At 39.1% G+C, this 21480-nt stretch overlaps 1 protein-coding gene across 4 annotated transcripts in view; it reads right to left on the bottom strand.

Moving 5' to 3' along the window:
* tln1 (talin 1) overlaps positions 1-21480 on the bottom strand; it is a 106765-nt gene that overhangs the window by 49303 nt on the left and 35982 nt on the right. For all 4 annotated transcript variants that reach the window (XM_044334612.1, XM_044334613.1, XM_044334614.1 and 1 more), the window contains exons 3-11: positions 20681-20843; positions 15611-15708; positions 9708-9837; positions 9414-9566; positions 7302-7444; positions 3328-3455; positions 3139-3199; positions 2866-2970; positions 918-1073 (exon numbers count right to left, since the gene is read on the bottom strand). In XM_044334612.1, the coding sequence (XP_044190547.1) occupies positions 918-1073; positions 2866-2970; positions 3139-3199; positions 3328-3455; positions 7302-7444; positions 9414-9566; positions 9708-9837; positions 15611-15708; positions 20681-20810 (1104 nt within the window). In that variant the 5' untranslated portion in view covers positions 20811-20843. The remainder of the gene's footprint in view (positions 1-917; positions 1074-2865; positions 2971-3138; positions 3200-3327; positions 3456-7301; positions 7445-9413; positions 9567-9707; positions 9838-15610; positions 15709-20680; positions 20844-21480) is intronic.

Below are 21480 nucleotides of genomic sequence, written 5' to 3'. Positions count from 1 at the left end.
GCAACGTCCTTGCCTGGTCCGAATCCAGCTGGGAATAGTTGTTGCATCTCTCCCTCTCATTTCAGAGGGTCAAGTATCCAATCAAATTAATGCTGAACTCTGATTGGAAGCCAATATGTTCATGGATTTAAGGTAGGTATATTTTGGCAACTCTGGCAAAAAATTGTGGTAAAACAATACAGAATATCAATACACCAAACCATCCATACATCTGTTTTCTGTGGGATGATGGAAGCCTGGGTGAGAGGCAGTTTACAACCTGGACATGTTTTTCTAAATCTTGTTTAAACAAAAATCTTTTAAGACTTGAGAAATTTTGGTCTGCTTTGAAATCATCCTGATGTAACTGTTATCACTCACGTCTGAGTTCCTACCTACACTAAGATTTGACTTAGTGAAAGGAAGTGAGCACTAACTTGCCCATAGGATTTGAAACCATTTTGGAACATGCCAGAAACCAAGCCAGTTTTTCATACTGTCAAGAATATGGTTGAGTGCATGTTGAATGCAGCACTATGATTTCACCAAAACTGACATTCAACAGCTACAAAAATATTAGAGCTGAACACAACAAGGATTTTAAAAATGGCACTTCCTCTCTAGCCAGCTGCATGATTTCACATTCTGAGCCATTTAAAAGTTTGGACAGGGATCACATGCAACCACAGCATATCACGCCTCAACACAGATAAGGGTGCTGTACTGGAACGATGGGAAAGCAGCATAAGGGTGAGTCCAGACATGCTGTAAAGGAAACTCATTTCATCTTTTTACTCACTACACAAACTTTGTTACAATGTGAGGGTTGGAGAGTAGTGGTGAGTGGTGAATCCAGAGCTGTGATACAGCTAACCTCCCTTGGGGACAGCACCTCAGGGTCAATGACATGTTCTGTCTTCCCATGAAGAAGAACTCACCAGGGTGAAGCTCTTTGGTGAGGCAGCCCAGCGTTTGATGTTGGTCAGGTTCCACTCCTGGATCACCTCCTTCGTCTTCTCGTCTACCCTCATCACACTCTCCTTGGTGATGCCCAGCAGACGAGGAACCAGTTTGTTCTTGCCCTTCATCTTCTCCTGCAGGAAGTAAAGGAACAGTTAGAATGTTCTTACTGGGAATTAAAAGCGAGTGTGTCAAGTCATGAAATAAACATAGCAGGGAAAAATAGAAGGTGAAGAAACACAGGTCTGGCACAGTAGAATTACATTCTCACCCCTAAAATCAACCTTATATCTCTCTGTGTACTGCAGGACTGCACTTATATAGCGCCTTTCTAGTCTTCTGACCACTCAGAGCACTTTAACATTACAAGCCACATTCACCCATTCACATAAACACCGATGGTGGCAAGCTACCACATAGGGAGGTTCAATATCTTGCCTACGGACACTGCAATATGTGGACTGCAGGATCCAGGAATCAAACTGCTCATCTTCCATTTCGTGGATGACCCACTCTACCTACTGAGCCACAGCCATCCAAATTTCATAAAACAGTGGTTTTATCACAGCAGTGCAGCAGTTTGAGAGTGACTGCTGGTTAACAGGTAAAGTTTATGACACACACTCATTTCACACTCGCTCCACTGTCTGTCAGCTGCATTAAAACACAGTACGAGTGATCAGAAGAGAGCAGGTGGAGACTGAACGGAGGTTGAACCTGAATGGGCTGGCACTCAAGAGAGTAACCAGTTGTGTCTGCAGCTGTCCAGCACAGGTAAGATATGACAACTCGTTGTCGTCTCTAACTTTCTCTGTGATCAACATATGGCACAGCTGTTGTTTTGTGTTGATTTTATCGTATGATGCTGCAGCCATAAATGAATGATTTGGTCATCCAGGCTGTCTGTCCCACTCCTTTACTGGCCTTGATGCACTTTTGTTGTTTGCAAACAGGATGAAGAAGAAGAAGAGATGTAGCCGTTTTATGTTGTTCAAGCATTTCACTGTGAACAGAGGTCTCTTAACAAATGACCTGGAAATGTTAGTGTGGTTGCAAATCATTTTCACACAAAAAAAAGCATTTTCCATGGAAGATACAGTGTCTGTTGATGTCTGTGGCTCAAGACATTGACTGCAAAGGATTTTCCACAAAATATTAAATATGATCATTTTGTTTGACTTCATATGTTTATCTGTCCAATTATTTTTGAACCCTTGCAATTTGTTTAAGTTGTGTTAAAAGGGCACATAGGAAACAAGCCACACAGCTCTTTCTATACCAATGTAAAACTACTCAAATTAAAGCTGAGACATTAAAGGTATACTATGCAGGATTTGTTGGTTGCTGAGAGAGCGACAGCGGTCGAGCGAGCTAGAGAGTGAATGAAGAGAGGGAGCAGCGTTAGCGAGAACAAAATCGTGAATCAGATAAATAAAATGTTATTTTCTGATTGTTTCATGGTGGTTATGTTCTAAAGCAAAAATAAACAAGTCCACACAAACGTGCTGGAAGGTGCCGCATTGCTGGTGTGTGTGTGTGTGTGTGTGTGTGTGTGTGTGTGTGTGTGTGTGTGTGTGTGTGTGTGTGTGTGGAGCTCAGCCCCACCCTGGGTCAAGCAGACACAAAGACAGAGAGCAGAGGAGAGAGATGGAGACAACGTTGTAACCTGGTCGCTACACTACGAGTGCTGACCTCACACCCTTCACACTGTTATCGGCTACATACCAACTACCCAAAGGCTGATGCCCACAAGCATCCTATAATAGTTATTATAGTTTACTATAATCAGTACAACAAACTCAGTCCAGGTCTCCCAGCCGTTTTCAAATTTGTACTGATAGTCTTAAAGCAATTGTTCATTTCTCCACCATATGAAGCCATCCATATAGTCCATCAAACTGAAATGTTGAGTGATATCTTTCTCACCTTGACCAAAAAAAATGACACTCCATAGGTTTTCAGGGACCTGGCCAGTTTTACATAGCTAACTTTGGCCTCGATCTCTGTCATGTTCTGGCAATTTTTGTGCGCCTGTAGAGACAAGAGAAACATTCAGAGCAGTGTAGCAACTCAGGGTAGCATTAAAAAATACCTGTGTTTACTCGTTTTCACCTCGCAGACTGATAAATAAATAAATAATCAGATGGATAATGAGGATAAGCTGATGCACACACTTTAACAGAGTTCAATAATTCTTACCTGGAAGATCTTTTTCTCTCCTTTGTTTTTGATGTACTCTTTGGGCAGGAACTCCTTTAAACTGAGGAGGACAAAGTTGTTTAACTACAATTAAAACAAAGCTCAGGACCATTTCATTCAGCAATAAATTATATAAACACATTTCAAACTAATTGAAAGTTGTAAAATGAATATGAAGGCAGTGCTCACTCTAAGAATCCAGGCTTGTGTTTGGACTCGTTGTGGTCACCAAACTGAATCTGACACTGGTAGCCTGCAAACTCACAGGCCTTGTCAAAGGAGACGGGATGAGATCCATTCAGAATGTCATCACGGGCCTGTCCACACACACACACACACACACACACACACACACACACACACACACACACACACACACACACACACACACACACACACACACACACACACACACACATCAATGCTTGGACTATAACTCAAAATTGAGACAAACAATTGAAAACTACTTTTAATATCCAGTAAGATATCGCTAAAGGCAATATCAGAGATTATACCACAGCCAGTGTGCCTTATTTTCAGACACTGTAACCGTACCATGTAGCTTCCTCATCAGTATACTAAGTAAATACTCAGATGGTGGGCTGTTAGTTTCAGCTGTAACTGACCTCTGGCTTCTCCTACTGAAAGAATTTGTAAACACTCATTTCGAGGTTAACAGAGATCCAGTCAGCACTATTTTCTATCTAAAAATATGCTGATGTTACATACAAATAACCAGATTATGGTTATGGACAAAATTTACAGTACATCTGGGACACCTTTATCTCTCCATCTGTCATCACTGAACAAGCAGAAGAATTCATTTCTATATCACATGTATGTGTATTTGTCTGCTTCTGTATGTTTTGTATGTATTTTCTCTCTCTGAAGAGTCATTCTGTTTGTGTATTCAGTAATGTTAGATTGGTTTGGTCTCAGTGTCTTTCATTTCATTCATCTTGCCTGGTTAATTCTCCTTGATGAATGTCTACAAAGCTCCTCATGCTGATGCCCCCTTATGGAAGCCTGAGGTCACCTCTGTTGTTCTGGCACGGATATTGTTCAATGGCAAATCAGGCAAGCTGCTGCTAGTTAACAGTTAATTAGTTAAATTCATGACAGAATCAGCTTTATCGGCCAAATATGTTAACACATACAAGGAATTTGACTCCAGTTTCTCGTGGCTTTCAATGGGCCTCATTCACAAACCATGCGTACGAACGTGTTAAGCACAAATCCGGGATTCATCAATATGTTCTTACCTGAATTTGTTGTTACTCTGCAAACAAATTTAGAACAGCCTTAGATCATGCCTACGCACAAATCATAAAAGTACTATGGTCTTAAAAAATGATCAGTTAGTCAGTTAGAAAGTCAATATTTACTCAATGTAAACAGTATATTAGAGCAACGATTATTTTAAAAATTGTGCCTAAATGTACAACATTTAACCCTCCTAATGTGTTAGAAAAGGGTTTATACCCTTAGTGTCCGCAGGTCAAATTTGACTTGTGTTTGAATTCATTAACAAGCACTCAAAAAAAACACTAATTGTCATCTAGTAAAATGTTTTATCTGCTAAGTGACTTATTATTCATCAATAACCATAATATATATATATATATATATATATATATATATATATATATATATATATATATATATATATATATATATATATATATATTACTTTGATATTTTATGTACCTTAGACCACATTTTACTTACAATGTACAAATCGTTTTTAGTTTAAAATAGGCACAATTTATCTATTTTATTGCTTAAGATGGACAGAACAGGCAAATAAGACCATGAGATGATCTGATAAACAAAATAATTCCCAAAATAACTTGTTTATATTCTCTTACATGTTAAAAATGTGCATGTTGTGCCAGGTGTGTGGTGAGATGTGAAAAATAAAGCACGAGAAAGCCTCAGCCTGGGTAACAGGAGATGGGTATCTATATTTGTGGGATACTTTTGGGGACGAATTTCAGACTAAAGACCAGTTAATTGGGGACAGCTTGTCCAATCGGGGACAACAGCTGTGTCTCAAATTGAGAAAAAGATGATTTTTGGGTCAGTGGTTAAGGTTAAGGTTATGGTTAGGGTTAGGGTAAGTCTCCAGGAAATTAATGTAACTCTACGTAATGTCCCTGACAGTAACCTAGGTCGACATGTGTGTGTGTATGTGTGTGTGTGTGTGCGTGTGTGTTGTGCCAGGTGTGTGGTGAGATGTGAGAAATAAATTGCAAGAAAGCTGCAGCCTATATACTGCTATACAGATATATCCATACATAGCTGGGGGACAGGAGATGTATATGTGTGTCTGTGTGTGTGTGTGTCTATGGGGTGTGAGTGAAAGAGAGACAGGGGGTTATGCATGGGATCATATTTGCTGCATGCCACTCTACAATTGAATTCAAGTTGATATGCTTTCTTGGCATGAAACATAATTTTAATATTATTACACAATATTATTATACTATTTTTATAGGATTTTATTATTTTTATCTTTATTTTGTTGTAATTTTTGTTATTCATGATGGTTTGGCAACATTTACTGTGTATTTCTCTGCATAAACAACCCATAATTACTGGTGGGTAAAATTTGACCCATAACACAACATATGTAACTTTTTTTATAGGCATTAAAAAAAAGAAAAATTATCAAAATGTGTTTGATTGTATTCAGTACACCATTGTAAATGATGAAATGAAGCCTTGTTTTGATCAGAAAAAATCTAATGTATATTTCACACATCTAAACTTGAAAACAGGTCAAATTTGACCCTAACACAATAGGAGGGTTAAAAGTGTGAAATTGCTAATACACAATTTATTTACTAATTATATAATTAATAGACATTGTGATCCATAAATCATCATAAATGTAATGACATATATTACACAATATAATACACAGTATATTAAAATTGCCCTGTTCCCATTTTTCGATGTCAATAGCTTATATGTCGGAATTTCCATTTTGGAATGTGAAAGTGATTAATTTCCCCCATCAGATTGACCAAGATACATCCAGCTGGATAACCAGCAGCCTGTTCAGTGTTCCCCACAGCCTGACAGTTCAGTAGTGGCACAGGGAGGGACGCTTTGCTTTTGCTACATCACAGTCTGTTATGGACAGAGGCAAAACATGATGCACATGTGGCGCAGCAGTAGAGGTTATGGATGTACTGTGTGGTAGTGGTGCAACAGGTATGCAGGCTGTATACAGGATTCACAATCAGGCTCTAAATGGTTGTGCCAATGACATGTTTACCAGCCAAATCTGCCTTTTCTGGCTTCTACTTCTGAAACTATTGTTTGTATTTCACTATTTTTTCTACATTTTCCCCATCACGGCCCTCTTTGCAATGAGTGACAGCTCTGTCCACTGCTGCAGCGCTCCAACAGAGCTTTCCTTATAGACAAATGGGGGTGTGGTAGCATGCTAATTACTGATAGCGTGCACCTGTCAATTTAGAATGATTCTGATTCACTACCATACACACGGTGGTAAGAGGAAAATTGGCCGATGCACACGTGTCAGGAATCTGACTGTAATTTTGCGTGCACACTTATTTTGTGAGCAAAGAATATTTCTACTCACATATTAGTGAATGAGACCCAATGTACTTACACACAACAATGTTCATATAACAATAATAATAATAATAATAATATTTACTGTTATTATTATTATTAATCTTTAATCTTATTGCTGCAGCCAAAAATATAAAAAAAAATCTGAATTGCATGCAAAAAAAGCAATTTTCTTTATATATAAGGCTTTTCAGATAACTGTCTCTGTACCCAAAGACAGCTAATGTAAATGTACTGTTCCATATATCAGCTGTACATTTCCACATATCCAATCTATATTTTCAGCGTTTATTTAGTAAAGTAACTACAGTGGGAAAAATAAACGTCTGTAACTGCCAGCTTGAGTTTGTAAAATATTGGAGATTTAAGAGTATAGCATGAATTGTAAATTAAGAATTTAAGCTGTGAATTGGCATATATGTTAGACTCACAGGAAGACCAACTGATTCATTAATGTTGATTTTAATTCCTTTGAGAACTGGAGAAATTACAGAATCTTCCTAGGAGAAACAGGGAAACCAGGAGAGGAGGCTTGTCTATGTTAGCGGTTCATGTACCTGTACGTAGAGCAGGTTGAGCTGGACAGGGTCTCTGGAGTCCACATTCTGGTCTGAGTAGAAAAACTTCCTCCTCAGCAGCAACATCTCTGTCTCCTCCACACCCTGTTCCCTCAGCGTCCGGCCATGGTCCAACCAATTCACTGAGGAACACAAACAACTTCAGCCTGACAAACGCACGCTGTGTTTTATCACACACTACTGGCTTCAGTTAGTTTAACATCTGTTCTCTTTGAGATTACAGAATGACTTTTCTCACTGCTCACTCACCCTCTTGGAACATGATGTGTGCAGAGTTCTGAGGCAGGTGATCACCAGGAAGGCAGGCAAAATTCCTGGGCATGTTCTTAAGACCTGCACTGACCTTCTAGCTCCAGTGTTCACGGCTATACTAAACCTCTCTGTGCAGCAGTGTGTGGTCCCCACATGCCTCAAGAGGTGCACTATTGTCTCTGTAACCAAGAACCCTTCCCTAGCCTACACTCACCTCTGTGGTCATGGAGTGCTTTGAGGGGCTGAGGAAGGACTACATCTGCTCCTCTCTACCTAGCAACCTGGACCAAGTATAGTTTGCTGACTGGCCAGGACAGATCTATAGACAATGCTGTCTCTTGGGTACTGCACACCACCCTCACCCACTTAAGACTGCAGGGAGGGGGACTGTTTAGATTACTGTTTAGACTTCAGTTCAGCTTTAAATACCATAATTTCCACCGGCTGCTAAATTGATGGACCTGGGACTAATCACCTTCCTCTGTGCCTGATCCTGGACTTTCTGACTGCAAGAACCCAGGTGGTCAGGGTGGGCAGTCACACCTCCAACCCCCCATTCTTAATACAGGTGCCTCCTAAAGTTGTGTACTTAGCGCCCTGCTTTACTCATGTGCAGCATGACTGTTTGGATTTGAACATCTAATCTAATTTAAGTTTATGAACTTAATAGGGCCTTCAATGTTTGGACCAAGAAGCTTGTGAAAGACAAACTTAGTTGACACCTATTATTTCATTGTGCCAGATGAATTACATATTTGATCAATATTTTGGTAAATATAAATATCAGATCAGATTCAGACAGTATCAGTAGATAGCCAATATTAAAGGACATGGATTAGGATCAGGCACAAAAAACATGATTGGGACATGCCTGGGTTTGTAAATATACAGTATACTTCTGGACCATTATTTATTTTGCCAACTCATCCTGTTCATAGGCCAAATAGAGGGGAAGAGATGTATTAGCCAGTTGGCTGTCACAGGTGGTGATGCACTAGTCTCAGCAGACTGACCACACCAAACACAGCTGTATCATCCAACACAACTGGGAGATTCATCACTTCCAATAACACCAGGGGTCTCATTTATAAAACAGTGCCTAGGATCCATACTAAAAGTGTACGTTCGCACAAAAGCTGAAAATGGCGTGCGCCAAAAAATAATCAGATTTATAAAACCATGCGTACACAAGAATGCACGTATATTTACCTTATCACAGGCCACTTGGAAATGTGCGCACATGGATGAGCCTCATATCTCGCCCTCTACACGCCCACATTCAATCATAAATGGTTGATGCAAAAGCATTCATGAACATTGATGTTCATGTGTGAGACAGCACTGATGAAATGTTGGGCAGACTTTAAGATCTGAGTTGGCTTATATCTTTTCAAATTGAAAGATACTTAATTATGGCTCACTAGTAGCCCAAGTACAGATAACACTGCTGGTTTGAATGTTTACGATAACGTGGATCTATAATTAATGTTTGATATTAGGTGAAATTAAATGTGTGAGAGGATTATTACACAATCAGGGGAAATCGACGACACAGATGTTGAGGTGGTGAATTGAAGCCAATCTTCTAAATGTTCGTATGCATGGGTCAGAGTTTACATACAGGTGCGTACATTGTCCCGTCAAATTTGTTTTATAGATCACAACTGTTGCGTGGGAATGGGCGTACGCCTCTTTCAGGCCCCGATTTGTGCGTACGCAATGGTTATAAATGAGATCCCAGGTCATTGTCGGCACATTGCAGTTTTACCACTGTGAAACTGCAGGCCATGAAGTAAATGTATTAAAGACAGTGAAAGAGAGAGTTTGTTTGTATCATACATTCATCATCTGTATGGAGCTTCTGCTTCAGCTTCTCCATCTTCTTGTCGTCTCTCAGCAGAGTCTTGTCTCTTTTCAGGGTGCCTGTGGTCTCCTCCTTCTTCTCCTCACCAATGTCCCGAACCAGTGAATACTCATCATAGTTTGTAATGCCTAACACAAAAACAAATTCAGGTTAATACTCTGACTTTAAAATTCATTACCCAGAGGTATCAATATATTCTGGAAGTGGTGCATTGATAGACAGACAAGTGTTGTCCAGGTGAGGTGTGAGCGGTGTATGACAGAGCTGACCTATTCTAGCACAGATGGTCATGAGCATGTCGCTGACAATCTTGGAGTCATCCACCATTACAGTCTTCACTGTGCCGTCCAACATGCGGATCTTCAGAGGCCTCTGCTTCTTCTTGTACTCCAGAGTGTCCTGAGAGACAGAGGAGACAAGTCATGAGCTCTGTGTTATTAGGCTAGATATCAGAGAGCCTGACAGATCTTCCCTGAACAAACCAGAGCTGATTCATTCTGATGTCCCCAAAGGTGACATTTTCAAACCTCCTACAAAAAGAAGGTCTTAAATACTGTAGGGGAGGACAGCTTATATCAACAGATGGCTGGGATTGGACTTCATCTTTAATTATGGAACTAAACTTTAAACTTGTTTTTTTAATTACAAATTATATATCCACACTTGTTCCAGACAATGTTGCCAAATGTCTAAAAAAGTCCTAAGTGGTATTTTTGTTCACACATTCTGATCCCAACACAACAGCCAAAGACCCCAAGTAAGACTGGACTGCCAATTGGGCAACATGGGTGACTTCTCCAGGGCTCTGGAGCCTCAGAACTCCAGGGGCACCAAAAGATCCAGGCTCATTGTGTGTCAGCTGGTTTGTGCTAGTTTCAGCACAACATCAACTGATATGATACAGGTCATGAGGGAGATCCTGCTTTGTTACCTGATCTGGAGGACCTGCCGTTTGGGTTTTATCGAATGACCACACAGCAAAGCTGGGGCTACAGAGTGTTCCATAATATACAGAGAGGTGGAGGAATAGGGGTGTTAATAGGGGCTTAGTAGCTAATTTTTGGCCCTGAGGCCCTCTCGCCCTCATATATTTCTAGAATAATGCCACTGATATTATCTTTGATGCATATTGTTTATTAGAGATGTATGATTGTTTATCTACACTAGACTTTTGCCACTGCAGAGAATGACAAATTTTGCCATTCTTCTATTTATTTTCTGTATGGGAGGCCTTTATGTGCTTAAGGTGAAGTATTGACAATCAAAGTCATTCATGTATTATTATTATTACAATATGGGTGACAGTGCTGCTGTGCAACAGAACCTGTGGAACTAATTTGCCAGAAATCTTCTCAATCCTCATTATTTCCTCCACCAAATTTTCGCAAATGATTTTAATTGTTTTTTTTTGCAACACACAAAAGCGAAATTGTGACTGAAACTGGATTGAGTCTGACTGTTTTCCCTAAGTGCAGTTGGGGCCTACAGCTAAAGATTCTCCCAAGCTGCCAAAGATGGCTGGTGGGAGGGAGAAAGAAAAAGGCAATGTACAATACATCTCACAGGTGCGAGTGTGTGAACTACTTCAGCAATAGAAAGCTTTTCATAAAGAACTGCTACAACAGCAAGAAAACAACTTCAAAGTTTATGTGCACACTTTCATGGATACAACTAACACAAAAATTGATACCATTTTGAAAGAGCTGCAGGAATTAAAAGTCAGCCTCCAATTTACACAAAAGGAGGTCGATGACTTGAAAGCTGACAGTACCAGTCTGTCATAGCACTGTAAATTAAATTAAGCTGGCATACACAAAGTGTAAGTGGTCAGTCCAGATGTCACAATGTGATTATTGATGGTATCCCTGAGACTGAGAATGAAAGGTGGTCACAATCAGAGGAGAAGGTGCTGACATTCTCCAGGGACAAATTGGACCTGGATCCCCCCACCATTGGGATGGAACAAGTTCAACGGGTTGGAAAAGTGTCTAAAACAGCAGATGGCTTCCCTGGAAGACCTCAACCTCTAATGATGAAGTTTTTAAGGCTGTAGGACAGACACAGAATTTTGGGCAATGCAAAAAAGTTCAAAGGATCAAAAATTTTATAAATGAGGACTACCTAATTCAGTTCAGCAGAGGGGAAAGGAGCTGCTTCCTAAGATGAAAACTGCCAGAGAAAGAGGGGACATTGCTTTTCTACGGTATGACAACCTTATCATCCACAAATGGCATTAAAGCGAAACAAAGGGAACTTCTAACCGTTGACATGAACAATACGCACTAATACACACACATAATAGATAAAGGTAAAATTAGGGTGGGAAATACATTTCATGTCTATTGCTGCTTTACTTCCAAAGAAAAGCTTTATGGAAATATTTGTAGTTTAAGGAACAAAGTGTATGAAACTACTGATGTATTGGTTTAAAACACAATTAACATCTCTGCAATATCCCCAACACATTTGGACAAGACGTTTGATGATAAAGCTGTGTCCATACAAGGGTATAATCTATACACAAAGGACAGGACCATGTATGGGGGCAGTGTAGCTTTTTATGTTCAAAATCATATTCCTGTGAAAATTAGGGAGGACATCATGTGTAATGAAATTGAGGTATTATGGCTTCAAGTTAAGTTACCTGACATTAAATCTATTTTAGTGGGCTGCTGCTATAGGCCACCAAGCTCAAACTGTAATTATTTAAAAGCTAGGGGTGAAATGCTGGATTAAGTATGTGAATTGAATATGGAAGTTGTTTTTACAGGAGACTTAAATATTGACTGGCTATTACATAATTGTCCCTTAAAACATATTGTTATGGTAACAACTGGTTACCATTACTGACGCATGCTGTTTGAAACAAATGGTGACGCAACCAACTAGACTAAGCACCAACAACAAGGGTATCAACACATTATCTTATAGGATCATATTTACTTGAGTGAAGATGATTCATATACCAAGGCCGTTCTAATAGATTGTAGTGATCACAGTGTAGTGTATGGTCAAATATTTTGGTGAAATGTGTTTAAAAAATTGGATGAAACAGAAAATGTTGTTCTAACAGCACAAATTACAGTAAGACACTACATATGACTGTGGACTCACCGTTTGATCAATGTGAACATCATTTAGAATGCGTGATGTCTATGATCCAAAGAATGTCCAAAATAATTTTGGTAGCAATTGAATGAAGACTTGTGGAGATGTTAATTGGTTTTGCATATTTTTAAAAATATAGAGTGACGGACTCCTGAATTGGCGTTGCCTTGTTTCAGTGAGGCAAACTTCTGTCACAATTCAGTGGATGTGCTGAAAAAAATTTATTTAGATTTATTTAGATTTTTTGAAGTTCGGAATGCGAAATGTCTAGAAATTTAAATTTGTTGTAATAAGCAATGCCCACTTTAATAAATCATTAGAAAATGTTATGTATCGACTGAGTCATGACCCTGGATTGTGCGGACCAAATTTCATACGAATCTGTGCAGCCAATTATGAGATATGAACTTATGCATTTGTGGTGCACCCCTAGTGGCAGAATATCCCAGGACTGTGTAGCGAAGCTCAGACCTTGCATCCGAATATGTGTACCAAGTTTGACAATAACTTAAGACAACTTTGATTTATGAGTGTTTATATAATATCATTTATGTAACAGATAAATATAAAACAGATTTATTTATTGAAATTTCCTTGATAACTTTTGATCAGTGAAGTCCATAGATGATCCTGAAAAAGTTTCCAGACGATTGGCCAAATGGTTTGTGATAAGTTCTCAAAAATAGGTTTTTGAGAAAATTGAGAAAAAGACGCAAAATTTGACTTTTTCAGGCAGAATATGATCAGAGCAAAGATGCAGATAAATTGAGAGATTAAAATGATGAAAGAATTTTGATGCCAGGCCAAGCTGTTTTCAAGATAATTGCAAAAACATAAACTTGATTGTTACAGCACCACCTTGATGTCAGTGTATGTCATTGTATGTGCCTGAGTAGTGGGTGGAAATTGCAACCCACCTACCAAATTCTTTTGTCTTAAAGTTTTTGCTGCACAAACACTTTTAGCAGAGAAAATAAAGAAGAAAAAGAAAGAAGAATAATGAGAACAAAAACAATATGGCTCCAGCAGGGTCGCTGCTTGGCCCCCTAATTATGCTTTACAGTTAAGCAGGACAAAGAATGATGGGAAGAAGCTTCGGAGTACACTAAATAATATAATGGGAAGAAACACCTCTCCACAACCTAGATTTATTGAGTGTGTGGGTTCCTTTATCACAAAACCCCCAAAAATTGCAAATTACTTGAATGATTACTTCAGATGCAAGGTATGTAAATTAAGAAGAGAATTATCACATGGGACATACAATAGCTTATCCATTTTTAACATAAAAATCATATCAAGGATAAATCCTGCCATTTTGAATTCAGTAAATTAAAAGTGAAAACAGTGGATAATTTAATAAAGTTAATATGTAATGACGAACAACTAGGGATTGATAATATAGATGGTAAACTCATTCAAATGGCTATAGACTGTATTGCACACGCAATTTGTCCCATACTAAATACCAGCCTGAAACAATCAATCTTTCCACAAGCTCGGAAAGAAGCAAAAGTTATTCCACTGCCCAAAGACAGGGAAACTTTAGTGGCCCTGATAGTCGTAAGATCTTTGAGAAGGCAGTATTAAATCAAATACAAGAACACCTCTCAGTAAATAATCTGATAAAAGCCTGTCAGCATGCTTACAGTAAGGGACACTCTACATGCATAGCTCTAGTGCAAATGACAGATGACTGATACTCAGATCTGGACAACAAAATGATCTGTGGAGCAGTTGTATTAGATTTTACGGCAGCATTTGATGTTATTGACCACAAGCTTCTTCTGGAAAAGCTTGAGTGTTAAGGATTTAGACCATCTGCAGCTGCCTGGATGGAAAGCTATCTGGTAAATAGATCGAGTCATCTTTAATGGAAGTTACTCAGATAGTATGTCTCCACAAGGGAGCTGCTTATGTATTCCATAATTTACGAACAATTTACCTCTCATACTAAAAAATACTAAATTAACTATGTACACAGATGACACTACAGTACATGCATCAGCAACAACACCTGCTGATCTGACTGCCATCTTGAACAGGGAGCTAGATATTATCTGAAAGTGGATCATTGAAAACAAACTGATACTTAACATATCCAAAACAAAAATCATAGTATTTGTATTTGGTTCAAATCATTCTTTAAGGGGAGAGCCAAATCTTAAATTCTAAGTAAAAATATAAAACAATAATAATAAATAAAACATTCATCCAGCAAGTAAAGGAAACCAGGCTATTGGGCATCACTCTTGACAACAAATTGTCCTGGTCAAAATACACTATTGTCAATAGAATGGGCAAGGCATTAGCTATAGTAAGGCGATGCAGAAAATACCTTACACCTGATTTAACTAAACTTGTATTAAATACTCTTATTCTTTCACAGCTTGATTACTGCCAGATAATAGGGGTGAATGCCACAAAAAATATTTAAGCAAACTCCACCTAGTACAGAACAAGATGGCACGCCTTGTTCTCCAGTGTCCTTATGGTACTAATATCAATAGCCTGCACTTCCATCTCAACTGGATAAAAGCTGAAGACGGGCTGATCTTTACACTTCTACTTTCAACATGGAAAGTTTTCAATCCAAAACTCCATCATATCCATACAGTCAATTAAAAAACTATTTAGAGTCATATACATATGCAACCAGACAAGCAACAGAAGGCCAGTTTTCACTCCCCAAAGCAAACATTAATTTCCAATGAAACATGGAATTCTTAACCGCTGCTACTGACTACATTAAAGCAGAAATAAATGTTTAAAAAGCAAATAAGCAAAAACACCTAGGATTTCATATTTGTAGGACGTTACACATATGCGGATTTGTAGTTTTTGCTGTTAACTCTGTTGAGAGAGTCACGAGTGTAAGTTTTACTCATAAATATTAATGTTATTCTCTAATATATGTTTTGTAATGTTTAATGTATGCTTTTAAATGTGTACCCCAGGAAGACTAACTGTGCTTTAGGGCACAGCTAATGGGGATCCTAACAAATAAACAAATAAAAGTGATTTGTAGTATTAATGGCTGTTTCAGTATGTGAGAGTGACTCACCCCATTCCTCAACATGTAGTAGTCCAGGGCCTTTCCTGCCTCCAGCCAGATGCCTTTCTTTGGGTCTTCATCAGACAGAAAGAGCCCGTAGTCATTGGCTGCATAAGGGAACAGAAATACTAAGTGAGTCACTGTAAGTGTGTTTCTTGGCATACATGCACATGTGGATATGCAGCCACTATGCAGTGGCTGCTGTGCTGGATATCCAGCACAGCAGCCACTGCTTGTGCTGGATGTAACTTTTAAAATATGTGCACCAGTTTCTCCGTCCATGTTAACCAGGCCAGTAGGTGTGTGGATGACCTGTTTCAACAGAAACATATGCTCCAAACATATCAGGTTACACATTTCAATAGATGATGACTGGTAGAACAAGATAATTGTACTATGTAATATGCTGTAGAGTAGAAACAAGCTGTTGATTTAGGCAAAGTCAGAGACACTGGCTTCTCACTCTTTGTCTTTCTAAGAGTAAAATGACTTACAAGTTGGGACAAGAAATGCAGAGAGCTGCTGTCGAAACAGCTTACGCAAAAAAAGACATAACTCTGCATGCATGTCAGCTGATGCATGTGTGGAGCAGAGAGCTATTCTCAGTTTACAGCAATGTTGCTCTGCAATGCAGCTCTGCAGAGCCTGTAATAAACTAGACAAAGCTAGCAAGGCCACAGTTCATCTGTGAAATGCAAAAAATGTTTCATTTCTCACTTAAATATCATCAATGTATTTAACGGTAGAGTTTAGCAATGAGGCAAAAAGAATTTCAAGCCATAATAAAAAGATGTTGACATCAACATGATTGGTCTGGACACGGCCTATGACTTTTAGCCCCCCCGTTAAAAAAAACACTGCATGCTCATTTATTTCAACTAGTGCAGTGCCCATTCAAAACATGCCTGTGCGGCACGGGCCGATTTCTCAATACCTAGAGAGAACAGTGCCTGTCCCCTAAACACCTCTCATGCAGACTATTGGTAGACGCTACAATTTACCGATGTTCCCTAAATGCCTCACATGCAGAATATCTGAAGACTACAATGGTAGGCCAAATTTTTATTCACAGGATGGCAAAGTCATGACCCGCCCTACTCTGCTTCTGATTGGCTAGTACTTGGTGCCTTCGTTGGTTGGGTTGGTTAGGTTTAGGCACGAGGAGTGAGATTGGTTAGGGTTAGGGTAAGAATATCAGGGAAAGCCAATCAGAGGCAGAGTGGGGTGGGTCATGACTTCGCCATCCTGGAAAAAAAATATTGCCAATGGTAGTTGTTACTATGGTTGTAATCCCATCTCTGACCACAATGTGGGTTGCAATGGCAGAGTGGCGCTGTCCATATTTCCGCTCGTTGACTCCACGAGCAGAAGAAGAAGCAAATCAACATTGTTTACAAGCAGGTAGTTCCCAAGCCCCCAGGAACAGCGCCAGGCTGTGAAGCCACTTTGACATAGCAGCCAAACCGTGTAATTCCAACATCACGCTACGCTATTGGGCCCAAAAAGACTTTTTCCCATAGACTTACTTTGTAAAAGAGACATCAATAAGTCAGCCAATAAATTTTTTTGAGTATCACAACCCCGCAAAATGACTTGTCTCACTATCAGAATTTGATCTATTTGGTCCAATTTTGAAAGTCTAAAAGAGCCACATGATTGCATTGTTTTATCCCCAGCAAAAGTCACTAGTGTGCTTGCTCTATGGGCCCAGTGATTCCAGAAGATCCAGGTAATTTTATACCCTGTAGTCGAACTTTTTTGGCTTCATGCACTACTGAGCAACTTTCATAGGAATGAATGGGGCCCCATCTCTGACGCTGTATCCGGATCTCTTTATACATCCATGGTAGCTCCTGGTCTGAAAAGTAAAGCCAATGCAGAAGTGGTTTAAATCTGCATTCTTTCTAATGGCCAGCAGGGGGTGACTTCTCCTCCTCTCCTCACAATCCTCTGACTCCTTAGAGCGTCCTAAAAGACGCTCTAAGGAGTCAGATGTTCAGTTTTTCCAGTGAGTATATTTTGTTTAATGGTTTAAGGCCTGTTTTTCGCTAACAGAAATTAGCATTAGCACTATCACTGTTAACTATAGATTGTAAATACACCGTGCTAACCAAGTTAGCGGCTAGCGCAATGGGTGACATCACGGTGACTATGTCCTTTTTTTTTTTTTTTTTTTACAGTCTTTGGTTGTTTATGAGTTAGTTTTATATATTTCTCTAGAATCGCTCATCCAAACAACTTCACACGGACATTGCACTTCCTTGATTTCCCAGCAATCCACCTGCTATATGCGAAGGACAGACAGACATACAGACATACAGACAGACAGACAGACTGACAGACTGACAGACACGCTGACAGATGGACAGACATACTGACAGATGGACAGATGAACAGAGATTTCTTGCTTTATATAGAGAGATGGGACGTGCCAATGCGGGGGCTCTGGCAAAAAAAGTGGTTCAACTTTTGCTGCAATGAATGTTATCAGGCAACATACTCACGCTAAATGTTCTGGACCGTACTAGCTTCCTTATATCTGGGTATTTCAGTAAAAAAAAAGACTTTAAATGGACACAAAAAGCAATGAAATAACAAGACATACCTACCTAATCTGAGTGTATCAACAACTCTAAACAACACCATTACAATGTAAACAACTTCTAGCCCATGTCTGGGGTGTGGTTTCCCATAGATTGCGATCTTATGAATGAAAGCAGGAGTAAATTGACAGCCAACATCAAATGAAAGAACTGCAGTTTCACAGTCATCAAAAATCTAAACATTGCAGGGTTTCCCCAGGAAACTGGTTAGAAGAGCTGGTCAGAAAAGTGACTTAATTAAAGAGAAAAACTGAGTGTACAGAACTACTTATTAGTGGTGTTAGTATTAGTATTTTCAGTGGTGGATGAATCTACATTTGGTGTTCTAGTGATATTTGTAGTGATATTTGTTTTTTTAAGTCACTAGAATGCGAGCCTTATAGGTAAAATGTAAGACTTTTTTTAAACCTTTTTTGTGTTGGGAAGTTGCGCTGCATGTGCCCTGCTCTGTAGTGTAACTGGGCAGTGGCCCTGGTTTTATATTTATCATCATTGCAGGTAAGGTATATTGCAGAAAATATAAAAGCTGACTTGGAAAATTCTGATTTGGGTACAGCCATAGTTGTTTAATGTAGGGCTGCAACTAATGATTATTTTCACTACTGATGAATCTGTTGATTATTTTCTTGATTTGGTCTATAAAATGTCATGATATGATGAAAAATGTCAATTAATATTCTCAAAGCTCAAGGTGATGACCTTAAATATCTTGTTTTGTCCCAACCAACAGTCCCCAAGCCAAGAATATTCAGTTTACTGTCACAGAGGACTAAATAAACCAGAAAATATTTGTGTGTGATGAGCTTTTTCTTCAAAAATGATTCCAAACAAAAGAATCACACATTGGCTTGATCAATCATGTCTGAGTCTAAATGTAAACAAGACAAAAGGTATGTTTTCTCTAAAACCATGGTACAATCTCCTAACACTGATATTCTCATCAAAGGTGAAAGGATTGACATAGTCACTGATTTTAAATATCTTGGTGTGACACTGGATCCAAATTTGAATTTTAAGAAACATGTTAAAGAAACAGTTAAAACCATAAAGTACAACTTAGCAAATTTTAGACATATTAGAAACTGTCTCTCTTTGAACGTAGCCAAGATATTTATGCATTCTATGATTTTTTTCCCATATGTGTTAAAGGGACAGGCCGAAGAAACAGTCATCTTGAGTCCTTATACAAACAAACAAAAACTCTGGACAAAAAAAACATGCATTTAAGGTACTGGAGAAATAGAATTTACTGAGCTTTAAGAATTTTAGATTATTTTCAAATTTGTGCCTGCTTTATAACACTTTAAATGGTTTAGCCCCTCCTCCACTACGTGACTTTGTGTATACTTGCTCAGTAAGTTCTATTAGATCCTCCAGAATATCCTCTATACAAGATGGTACCATACCATTTCCACACTGCATTTGGGCAGTCAGCATTCTCTGTGAAAGCCACAACTCTGTGGAATGCTCTACCTGATGATATGAAGAGCTGCAGTTCTATTAGTATGTTTAAAACCAAATTAAAAAGTCTGCTATAAGCTACTTAGATCTGTAACCACTGACTCTACATTTTATCTCATGGTCTTCTCATAAACGCAAATAATCTTGCTTTTAATTTGACAAGCATACATTAGTCATTTCTAGTTAATGTTGTGGGTGAATGTGATGTGTTACTGTGTGTGGCTTTGTATTTTGTATAATGAGTCCTGTGTGTTTTTTGCTTTGTACTGTTTATTATTGTGCTGTTATGTGTTTTAATTGTGACCTGCCGAGGGGGCTGCAGATGAAAATTAGCTATAAGCTAACTCTGGTACAGTACATCAAATGGTAACATTTACATTTGACACTGTACATGGTCCCAATAAATAGTAAATAATAATCGTTGCATCTCTAATTTACTGTAGACTGTTTACTTTTCATTTTCAGCACTAATGACACAAAGAAAAATAAACAATTAGACACAATTGACACTGCACTTGAGTAGTGACCAAAGATATACCTTTAGTTCTTAATCCTAAAGCTCACCATGGCTGACAGGCTCTATAGTGGTTTATGAGAATCAGCACACCTCCAACATGTCATCAAGTTACACAGCTCCTTTTGCTGCACCGTTCATTAAAAAACCATTTACACGGTACACGAATGAGCATGAGATCTGATCACGATTAATCAAGGTATGGCTTAAAAAAAGAATCTCCGCCATGTGTAATAGACCTTCTGTGTCCAATAGGTGTTATTCATCACTCACACAGGCACTTTTCCATGTGCTCATAATTTTGAACCTGTTTAGACCTCTACCATCAAGTGACCTCTACCATCAACTCAGTACTGTTTGGAATGGTTTCTTCAAAGACACAAGAAAACATTAGGAGTTCACAGTTGCTTCTTGATCTCTAAGAGTCTGCAACCAGATGGCCTGGGTAAAACCAGTAGTAAAGTGTGTGTGTGTGTGTGTGTGTGTATATGGAAAACTCACGCTGGCCAAGCTGTGCCTCAGGAACTCTCTCCCTGATGATACGGCAGGCGTCGTACACCATAGTGGAGGGCTCAAACTGCATGGTCTTCACCACATTCCCCACGCCGATCTTTAGAGACAGGGCCACCATGATTGCTGCTCTGCACCTCCACCCAATTCACACCTGCAGGATGACCAATTAAGTAGTTAGTCAAGACACATCAAGCGTGTGTCTTGTATCATATAGAATGTGTCAACAACATCAACAGCTCTGACCAAACCTCTTCAAAGCAAGGAAACACTCTTAAATCAACCCTCTGAATCAATGAATGAAGTCAGGGAGACCCTCTTATATTTCATTGAAAAACCAAGGAGTGTTTTATGTTACCATAACTGTATTTTATTCATAGACTCTAAAAAAATATGGATGTAGCCACCGTGACAACACCCATTGGTTTCTTGGCAGTGCCTGACTCCGCATAACTCCCAGCTACTCCAAATGGGCAAAGAGGTGGAGCTACCTCCAGCCACCTAGCAGCTAGCAACCTGTCACTCAAAGCGGCGACATCCTTAGTTATGCATAACGTTACGGCTTTTTTAAACAGGTGGGTTATTAAAAAAAATTCACTCCCTGTACAGTTGTCATGAAAGGGGAAATTAGCTATAGAGACCCAAACCGTTTTTGTACTAGTCTGTAAACATGTTTATTTCTGCTATAAAGTTGGGCATTTCAACATGGGGGTCTGTGGGGATTGACTGCCTTTTTGAGCCAGCCCCAGGTGGCCATTCAAGGAACTGCAGTTTTTGGCACTTCCGTGTTG

The sequence above is a fragment of the Thunnus albacares genome, chromosome 18 (genome assembly GCF_914725855.1).
Source record: "Thunnus albacares chromosome 18, fThuAlb1.1, whole genome shotgun sequence".
Taxonomy (NCBI): Eukaryota; Metazoa; Chordata; class Actinopteri; order Scombriformes; family Scombridae; genus Thunnus; species Thunnus albacares.
Note: the sequence above shows the minus strand (reverse complement) of the source record. Positions and strands in the feature narration are given on the sequence as shown.